At 33.7% G+C, this 10566-nt stretch overlaps 1 protein-coding gene across 1 annotated transcript; it reads right to left on the bottom strand.

Annotated features, from left to right (window-relative positions):
• Window positions 1-684: 684 nt before the first annotated feature.
• LOC120015724 (transcription factor SCREAM2-like) lies at window positions 685-2009 on the bottom strand. The gene is made up of 4 exons (XM_038868263.1): window positions 1790-2009; window positions 1204-1332; window positions 932-1102; window positions 685-807 (listed from the first exon to the last, which is right to left on the bottom strand). Exons 1-4 carry the CDS (start codon window positions 1904-1906, stop codon window positions 718-720), a joined length of 507 nt encoding a protein of 168 aa, XP_038724191.1. The 5' UTR covers window positions 1907-2009; the 3' UTR covers window positions 685-717.
• Window positions 2010-10566: the final 8557 nt, after the last annotated feature.

Here is a 10566-nt window from a genome sequence, read left to right on the forward strand (position 1 = left end):
GTCATGGTATCTAGTATATACCTATCTAGCTAGATATATACATAAACATTAATAAAGGAATCATCATCATCTTCCATTTCTTCTCATTCATCCTCTCTTTCTTTTGAGTGGAGACGTTGAGGGAGAGGCAGGGGAAATGGACTGCGTCATCTGTTGTACACTACCAATACCATCAATCCTAAAGCCTCCAAGAAACACCATATGTGGCGCATGCTATGAAGGAGCAAGAAGCAACAAATCCCTTACTTGCTCAAGTTCTGTTAGCGACGCAAGCTTACATCTTTAGACTCGTCTAATGCTCTTGATATGGAGTATGTTTTAGAGGTCTCCCATGTTTGTTCAAACGCAACATTGAAGGAGTCTGCCTTGAGTTTCATAGTGAAGAACATGGAGAATTTGGGGTTGGAGATTAGATAATTACTAGGTCATATTTCATTGATTCCAAAAGCACAAGGAATTGATTGATTAATCCACAACATTGGTTTATTAGGACAACATTGTTTACAACGATCACCAATAAATTGCATTCTTGACAATTCACTGAATTTGTAGCCTAAACTTGGATGACTCATACCAACCATCTACAAATTAATTAGCAGTAGAAATCAAACAAAGTTGAAAGGGATAACCGTACATATAAATATATATATATATATATATATATATATATATTAATTATATGATGACATATTGACATTGGATTTAATAAATTAATCATCAATTGATACTTTCACTCCAGCACTTAATAGCCTGCACCATGGCTTGTTTTACAACTTCAGAATCAACGCTCTCACCAACTTCTTCATTCTGCAAATTAAAGATCATATAAGATGCAAACAATCTAGCAATATATGTGTATATATATATATAATATCTCAAGGTAATTGAAGTACATATGTATAGTGATATAAAAATTCATGCAGTTTCTTACTTTTCCTCCAAGAGCTGCTAATTGAAAACTGTCTTTGCAAGAAACCCTAGCTTCAAGCACATTTAGAGAGAGTTCTTCAAATGCTTCCAATATAGACACAAGCAATCCAGGGCAACTTCTATCTGAATATACTTTAATTAGATAACCCTTTTCTAGGGTTTCTACTGCAACCTGCAACAAAACCAAACAAGATTAATTAATATGAAATAACAATTAATTAATTAGGAAAATTCAATATGTATATTTAGAAGTCGAAGGTATGCAATTAATACCATAGGCAAAGGGTTCTGGTCATGGCAAGTTTGTGCTGAAGCCTCTATATCTTGATTGAATTTTTCTACCCTTTGTTTAAGGTCTTCAATGTACTTTGATGCATCTATAATTATTGAAGTTTTTCTATGCTGTAAATTAATTAAAACCATAATTCAGTAGAAACTATGCATATGTGAATATTGTTTCCATACAAGAAAGCATAAAATAAAGCAATGATTCATAGTTGTGATATACTAGAAACTTAATTAAAGCAATGATTCATAAGGATAAAGACCTTGGCAGGAAGACAAAAAAATAGGGACCAAATGTATAGGAATTCGAATACATACATCTATACCTCCTTATATATACTTATATATGGAACAATAGATAGAGGTAAAAGAGAGAGATTGATTTTTGTGTGTAAAGAGAAAATATAAATTGAGGAGCTAACAGATATTGATTTTCTTTATATGAATATTATTGTTCTTGTTAATTGGAATAGGAAAGAATATACACACACACACACACATATATATATATATATATATATATATATATATATATAAGCCAATTGAAGGAAAGGAATCAGAAGAAAATAATTACAGCATGAGAATTAGTAATGGAACGAAGTTGTCGCAGCTTCTCATGCAGTGCTGCTGCTGCTTTCTTGTGCTCCCTAGAAACCATTGTTAGACTTTTACTTCTCTCTTTCCCTTTCATTCAGCTTTTGCTTTCTCTGAAAGGTCTGAGAGACTGTTTAAATTAAAAGATAGAGGATGGTGTGTGTGTGTGTATTGAGCTCTCAAATCTATAGGATTCTCCAGTTTGCTTCCCCCCACATGACTACTGCATCAATTTCTTTACAATAATATGCAATATCTTTTAAACTTACCAAAAAGCCCCCGTCGAGAATATTTAATTTTGAAATCACTACTAGTACTTATGAAATATATAAACTAAATAAAATTTGGTGGATCCTAAAGTAAATAAAATTTGGGAATATATATGGCTAGAGATAATTATGTTAGTTCTAATATATATCCTAGATACGAGCTTAATATATATATATATACACAGTAAAATAGTATATTTGCAGAGTTTTCTTTTCCACAACAATTGAATTGGCCTTGTGAGCTAGCTCTTTGATGACAATGATATATGGATGTAGAAATCTTTCTATGTAAGGTATTGTGCGCTTTAGACCTTCCTCGTACCCGCACGTATTTATCTAGAAAATATTCTTATTTTTCCGCCTCCCCCATTGAGTGGTAAGATGTGTACTCACCCTGCATAACTAAAGAGGTTATAGATTTTAACAGTAGTAGAGACAGGAAAATAAGAATATTTTCTAGATAAAATTGTGAGAAAATGGTAAGAAAACCCGCACCGTATCTCGGAACGGAAAATACCTGAATGCAAAAATACGCATCTACAATATATAAGCTATATTCATAAAAAAAAAAAAAAAAAACACGATATATATAGCTATACAACCATCGTTTTTTTTTCTTAGATAATAGAAGAGTTAGCTTGATATCTCAACTCATCCCCAACTAAGGGAATCACCCATAAATATAGGAACAATTAGGGTTTAAGATGTTTAATGTTGTAGGACCATTAATATTTTGCATTTTTTTTAAATATGAAGGGTATTTGAGGAAGAATGGAATTTGTAATAAACAAGAGAGCAGAGGGAGGGAAATGGAAGAAGGGAATCATGAGCTCGTGATGGAAAGAAGTGGACATCGAAAGAAGTGAAAGGAGAGAAAAGATTTAATAAGCAAACAAAAACAAAATAAAACACAGAGAGATAGTGAGATGTATATCTATAGAGAGAGAGATAGAGATAGAGAGAGACAGAGAGGGGAGGTTTTAGTGTATTAGGGTTTGTCATATTTGGAATGCCTCCAAACACTCCTCACGGGGGTGCTTTCTTTTTTATTTTATTTTAATTTAGTAGACAACCTCTTCCTTCGCTTTCATGTCCCCTCACGTGCATTGTTCTACCATTTCTTTTCTATAATTTGAATTTTAAAATAATTATTTTAGTTTTCTCATATCATATACCACCAATTGATCAAGATGCTTAATTTTCATGTTATTTCTCTAGTACTATTAGTGTAACATTATATAATTTCTATATATATATATATCCCTTTGGTTCCAGCAACATTGTCTGGATTGCAGAGAGACAAATAAGGTACATACCCACCTATTCACATGTGTGTTCATGAATCATTGCAACAAAACAATACTCTACATGTACATACCTCCAGCCTTAATTTTATCTCCTCTCGTTGTTCTTCACTTGTCTATATACCTAGAGAAGCAACATTATTGGTTTTTTTTTTCTTTTTTTTGATAAAGCTGTAATTTTATTAATGAAGAAGAAAACTACATAAGCGAAGCAACATTAACAATCTCGCCACAACTAGAAGTGGCAAAAAATTGGTTAGGGGTCGGATAATAGCACGTGGTTATGAACTATTTACATGTTCGGACCCTAACCCAAATTGGATTCCGGACATATTTAATTGATCAACCCGGATTGGTTTAAATCCGGATAAGTAGATCGGATAATAACCTAATCCGAGTTAGTGTCCGAATAAGTAAATTTGACAAGATTTATATGTTTAGACCCGAACCCGGTTTTAAACCGAATAAAAATTTTGTGTTTGGATTCAAATTTCAAACATATAACTTATGTTCAAACTTAGTTTAATCCAAGTCGGATAAATTCTGTCATCTGGACGGGACAGAGTTTTCACACCCCTAGCCACAACATAGGTGATTATTGCTATGAATACGTGTATATGGCCTAACATATATTTTGGAACTCATTTAAACCGAAGATTTTAAGGTATCGATTTTTTAACTCTCTCATACTTATATACTTGATATGTAATTTTAATCACATGTGCATATCCTACAATATGACACCAAAGAAACAAAAATGGATCTTAAAATTAACATCTTCAGAATTAGTTATTTACTATATATACAGTTGCTTAATCTTTAATATGTTGCTCGATCAAATTCAAATTTGGCAATAAGACTTATATAGTAATTATCCATTATATATACCGCATAGTGCACTGTTTGTAAAATATTATCATTAAATGTTTCAAAAACAAATATTATCATTCAAATTTTGACACATAGCTTCAACATTTTGTTTGTGGAATTATATATATTTATCAAGACTGGTTGTTTTTGGATATGATGGTATATAATATTACGAAAAAATAGGAAAAATACAAATTAAACAGATAAGCAATATTTTGTCTTCACACAATTTTGGTTGAACAATATTATTTTGGTCTTGTCAATCTCAATGACGTATCTAATCTGTCTCTCTAACATTTTGAAACCACTAGGTTGTTGATGCGTTTATATTTTATATGATTTAATATCTAAATATTTTTTGTTTATGTCTCATTTAATTTAATTAAGAATGATTCCAGCATGTTTTCTAATAAATCTAATTTTCGGGTCATTTATCTGACAAGAAACGAATATGGGCTCATTATTGATCAATAAATCATTGAGCTCGGCCATGACATTTTATAATGTAGAATCGGAAAATGACATATCAATACCTACTATATGAAAATTAGACACTTAGGTCAAAGAAAAAAACACTTTACCTCTTTTCCATATAAGAACCTATTTTAAAAATTGATAATTACATAATCGCACATTTGTCATTCTTCTTCAATAGGAATGGATATAAAAAAAATACATAGATTTAAGACACATACTCTCCATCTCCACCATTGTCACGTTTGCCTCCATCTCCACCACCGCCACTATCCGCCTCCATCCCCGCCACCACCACCGTCGCTCCTCCACCACCATCGCACCTCCACAATCATCTTCTTCATTTTTTATTATCATTCTTCTTATTTTTATTAGATTTCGTCTTTATCTTATTAGATCTAAGATGTAATATGAGATCTAATTAGATCGTAATCTGAGATCATACAAATATGAGATTGTATGTTACTGTTTCAATATAATTACAGATCTGAGATCGTATGTTTCTGTTTCAAGATTACTGTTTGAAACAGTAACATTACGCGAGCAAAATGTATCAGCTTTGGGTCTCCCTTTTCAGTGGCCATTTTGGACAAAATATAGCTAGGCATTGTGCATCTCAGTGAGGGGAGTCTAACGACGGTGATGATGTAGTGACCCATTGTCGAAATTAATATTAGACTAATATTGACCAGCATTATCATGTTAATATATTGGCGTTGTAATGCAAAACGATGTACTATAGATTGAGTAAATTTTTAGGGTCATTTGCTCCAGTAAGAAATATGACAAGGATTTTGTTTATTATGATACAGTTACATGAACATGTCTGAATGATTTTGCAGAACTTGACAGATTAATTATTTCACATCTAGCACTCATAAACTCAAGGAAATCCTTAATGAAAATCATGTACCTAACATCTACACCTAAATAAAAGTAAGGTTGAATTGAAACAATAGATTTAAAGTTTTTTAAGCTTTAAATTATGAAAAAATATATCTAGAAAGAGATCTAGAGAGAGAGTGAGAGGGGAGAAGAAGAAGAAGAAGAAGAAGAAAGAGAAACAGAAAGAAACCAAGAGAAGAGAGAGAAAAAAAATAAAGAGAGACGGAGAAGAAAGAAAGAAAATAAAGAGAAGAAATAGCTAGGTTGGGGTATAAATGTAAATGATCATCCTACGAGTAATTTTATGTCCATATGTTTTTTTGTTAGAACTAAATATCTAAAAATACATTAATGGATACCGGCTTGACATTGTCCCATAAAGAATTAGAGTTAGCTTTGGGCTTTTGCTGTGAATTTGAAAATTATATTCTTATTAGCATTCTTTGTAAAAAACATCTTTATATTCTAATTAGGAAAGGAGTCCTTAGGATTTTAGAACTAGGAAACGTAGACATTATTTAAGGCATAGCCGGCTAACCCTTGGAGACTATTGAGATTTTTGCAGCTTTTTGACGCAAGAAGAGAACATGAGGAGAGAGATTGGATTTCGCTCCGAGTTCAACTTTTCTTATGTTTGGTTATCTCTAACTATTCAATTATTTAATTCAGCCTCTTGCGAGGGCTCTTATGTAGCTTAGTGATTGGACCTCTAAATTGAGGTTTTAAGAGCATCCACGACAGATTATCTAAACATGGGACTATCCATAAAATGGGGTATAAATTTAGAGAACTTATGAAAAAACACATCTGCATCAGATTACCTAGAATATCTCTATTTCAAGGATTTGCTATCTACTATTAAAATATAATATCTCTCACTTGTGTCACATCATCTCTACCGCCCCGACCTCCCTCCTCACCTCCCATTTGTTGTTCTTCTTGGAACTGGCTGCGAATGCTACTCCTGCATGACACAAGCCCCACCTTGTCTCAAGTCAACTGGTAATTATATACTATTTTCTTCAAATATTTGGGTTTCCAGATCCATGTAATCGTCGGAATCTGGAGGAATTGGGGACATCGCCGCATTGCGGAGAAATTGTTTGTCTTCGGTCGTGTGCAGCTTCACAAACTCTTCAGACTTCAGAGTTCATAAAGTCTTTGAATTATCATTAATTTATTAATTTTAAATAGCATTAATATATTATTTTAAATAACATTAATTTATATTAATATAATAATATAAGATAGATAAAGAAATATTATTTTAATGATATAGAGAATATGATAAGTGTTGGTTTGATAGAGAATCTGTAAAATATAGAAAAGTTATATTTTATCTATATTTTAGGGAATCTGTTAATCAAAACTGATGCAGATGCTCTAATATCTTTTAATTAGGATGTTATAGTGCTTAGTTATTATATTTATGTTTGTTTTAGTATGGTTTTACCCTTATGAGTGTTTCTCATTGGTATTACAGAAAATAGGGTTAAAGTGGACATTTTGCAGCTGATAAAATGAACTTGACCAGAAGCCATTCGAACACCCTTATTTGGTTGTTTGGATGAGTCACATTTGATTTTAGCAGTCAGATCCTGAGCTACAACGCAAAACCCAAGAAGACCAAAAGGTGTCCGGACCCCATAACCAGCCATCGGACACCTAGTCAAAATGCACCTAAACTAGTTAGACAGAAGCACATCTATCCAGACATATGTTTGTGACCTGCAATCCGAGAATAGATTTTATGTCGGTTTTTTTGGACATTTAACGATTATAATCAATGGGAAACATTCTTGTAAGGGTAGAGTTATGGTAAATTGATTTTTTGAGTGTGGAACTAGGATGTTAACAAAGTCAGCCATGCTTGAAACATTAATGCATAAAATTAGGTGACTACCCCTAAGCTTTCATCGTAGATCAATGAACCTGATGGCCTCCATATTTGAATGGAAATCTTTATGTCCAATTTCCATTGCACTGCATGATTGGTGATATCACACAATTTCCTTATGTATGGTTGTACGTGTTTGCAATGTTACCTTGAACACAAGAATTTATCATCCACTGGGATGGATTAGAGGCTAGAGTTTTTAAATACTTATTTTCGTAAATCTCTTGCTTCAGTCGATTACAAACTCTTTTCATGCTACCGAGTCATTCAATCCATTTACTTTTGAGCATTCTATTTATAATTGTTTGCGTTTAGTTCTTTAATTAGTTATTTGCATTCAACCACCGAACTTGCATTCGTATCCTTGTAGATTCGATTATGGTCTCACCGGATATATCACTTGTAGACTACCTTGCATTTGAGGTAAGTCCACACACTTATTGGTGTCAGTCACCTAGTCATGAATACTTTGTGATTTTGGTTATGCTAATTCAGAATTATTATTCCATGTTTGAGTATATATTTGTGTGTTTTATACTTCTAACAATAATAGATACTATAGCTAGGTTGCATGAACTATAGAAATATAGGGGCATAACCTATATAGTTGTTACATAATTGTCCATAAAACTTAATGGCTTTTTACTAGATGAATTCAAATGTTAGGAATAACATAAATTGTTAGTAGAAATACTTTCGATATAAACATAAACGAAGTAGGATTGATGATGGTAAAATTAGATACCCTAATGATTTTCTCTTGTAAGTGATCGAAATTGCTTGTTTACGTTTTACTTTCTAGTTTATTAGTTTAGTTTAATTACAACTTCAATTTTCGATAGTTGAAATAGAATTTAAGATCATTCATAAATAGATTTCAATCAATCTCCATTTTTAAGGGGTAGCTTTGATCTGTACTGGATATCTTATCATGCATGTGACTAAAGTAGAAACAAAATTCAAAACAAAAAAAGTAAATAAAACCAAATAAGGAGCACATATCTTAGGGCCCAACCATGCAATGTCACTATTACTAAATGCAAAAATCTTGCTCGTGACATTCTATTATACACAATATTCTTAATTTCCAACTTATATATATATATATATATATATATTAGATAGAGCAGTATTATAGGATAAGGATTCCCATAACTTGGTAGCAAAAAAAGTCACGTGATTCGCACTTGGGGAAGTACATTCACATGCAAATGTGAGAATGGAAACAAAACGTATAAATCGATAAAGTTGAAGAATGATAAGGGCCCTTTCCATTCAGCGCAAGAGAAAGCAAACGAAAGAATCTACTGCACTACAACGATAGCATACTTTAAACAATAAAGACTAGTGGTTTGGTAGGCCATATGCAATAACAAACAAGTTTTGATTGGAATGATAAAGTTGATTGTAATATATCTTTGTAAATGTGGGATGTCGTAAATGCTACTTCCATGACAAACAATTGCAAGGAGGTCGCAAGTTTAACTCCCACGACAAGCTGTTTTGGCGTTATCACCCGAACGGGTTTCCATTTGGTTTCTATTGTCGTCAACATGGTGAATTGACAGCCCGAGTTTAAAGATGACGTAATTGTTAGGTGGATAGATTAGGTTGAGGAATTCTCGATTATCAAAAACAAGTGTGAGCAAGCAAGATCTATGAATCCATGATGATCGGTACATAGGCACAAAAAAGACTGGGCCCTAATGATTGTAATAACCCGGACAGTACACTGAGCAAACCCACATGACCAAATGAATCTTGTACAGATGTACCATGAAATGGGCCTACTCTGGTTTTGTTTCATACAGAAAACCCATTTTGCGCTTATGGGCCTGCTGGAATCCGATACTGAAACCACCAAAACCCAAGTTTTATGCTCCTTATTAAGAAATGAATGAGCCTGCTTTGATAAAAATTCTGGTTGATTTCAAAATCGCGGGTACTAAATACACACAGCCATAGCCTAGTGATAGAGTCGACATTCTATGTGTGTGTGTGTGTGTTTTAGTATAGGCTTTTTCACATTTATTTGAGTGTTTCTCTATTTTTTTGGTTGTTTTTTACTTTTGTAGGTTGAATGAACAAATAAACTCAATATGGGCTCAAAACAGGTCATGTGATGTGTTGATATTCAGATGCCCAGAATTTTCGTTACGGAGTTTCAAATTCAGCGATTTTAACTACGTTGGAAAGTAGACTTCTCAATCTTTGTATTGATGTCAAGTTTGCTTGATTCGGATCATAGATGAGGAAGTTACGGAGTTGCAAAGTTGAGATAGAAAGCTGGAACCTAGGAGCACTGACTTGGCAAAATCGTTGCCGAGTCCAAGTCCCCTGCGCATTGAGTTCGCCCCCGCGTGTGACTCGAGAAAATGCGGCTCAGACGCATGATGACCGCGTCTCCACAGTTGGACCAGTGTCGAAGGAGCGACTGACTCATTTTTTACCCTTAATTCAGAGTTTCAGACGAAAGAAGCCCTAACCTAAAAATAGAACTCGAACCTCAGAATCGACTCGTCGTGCCTTCGTCTTCTCTGGTTTGCCCTCGTCGTGCCTTCTTTGCTTCGACTTCGAATCCTTATCTGCTACGACTGCTACGACTTCGAGTCCTCTGGTTGGCCTTCTCTGCTTCGACTTGGATTTCTCTGGTTTGCCTTCTTTGCTTGCTCCTTCGACTTCATTGGTTTGGCTTATCTGCATCGACTTCTCTAGAAAGGAGCTTATCTGGGTCGACTAGTCTAGATCGACAACTTCCTTTGTTCAAGGAAGAAGCCTTCGTGTTGTCATTCTCTTCCAGAGACTTCTTTTGTCTAGCCCTAATGTGAGCTTGGGTCTTCTTCTTGAAGGATTGGGCTTTGCATTGGGCTTTATTCTTCTATGTTATTGGGCTTATATCTTATAGATATCTATTTGTTTCATTAAGCCCATTCTTTTATTGGTTAAACCACAACTACTACATGTATAAACAAAATATATACATATTTTTTATTTGCCGAGTCCCCCGCACTCAAATACAAGATTCTTTGAGGTTTTACGAATCCTCGCATCCGCGCAC

This window comes from Tripterygium wilfordii, chromosome 14, assembly GCF_013401445.1.
Source record: "Tripterygium wilfordii isolate XIE 37 chromosome 14, ASM1340144v1, whole genome shotgun sequence".
Lineage (NCBI taxonomy): Eukaryota > Viridiplantae > Streptophyta > Magnoliopsida > Celastrales > Celastraceae > Tripterygium > Tripterygium wilfordii.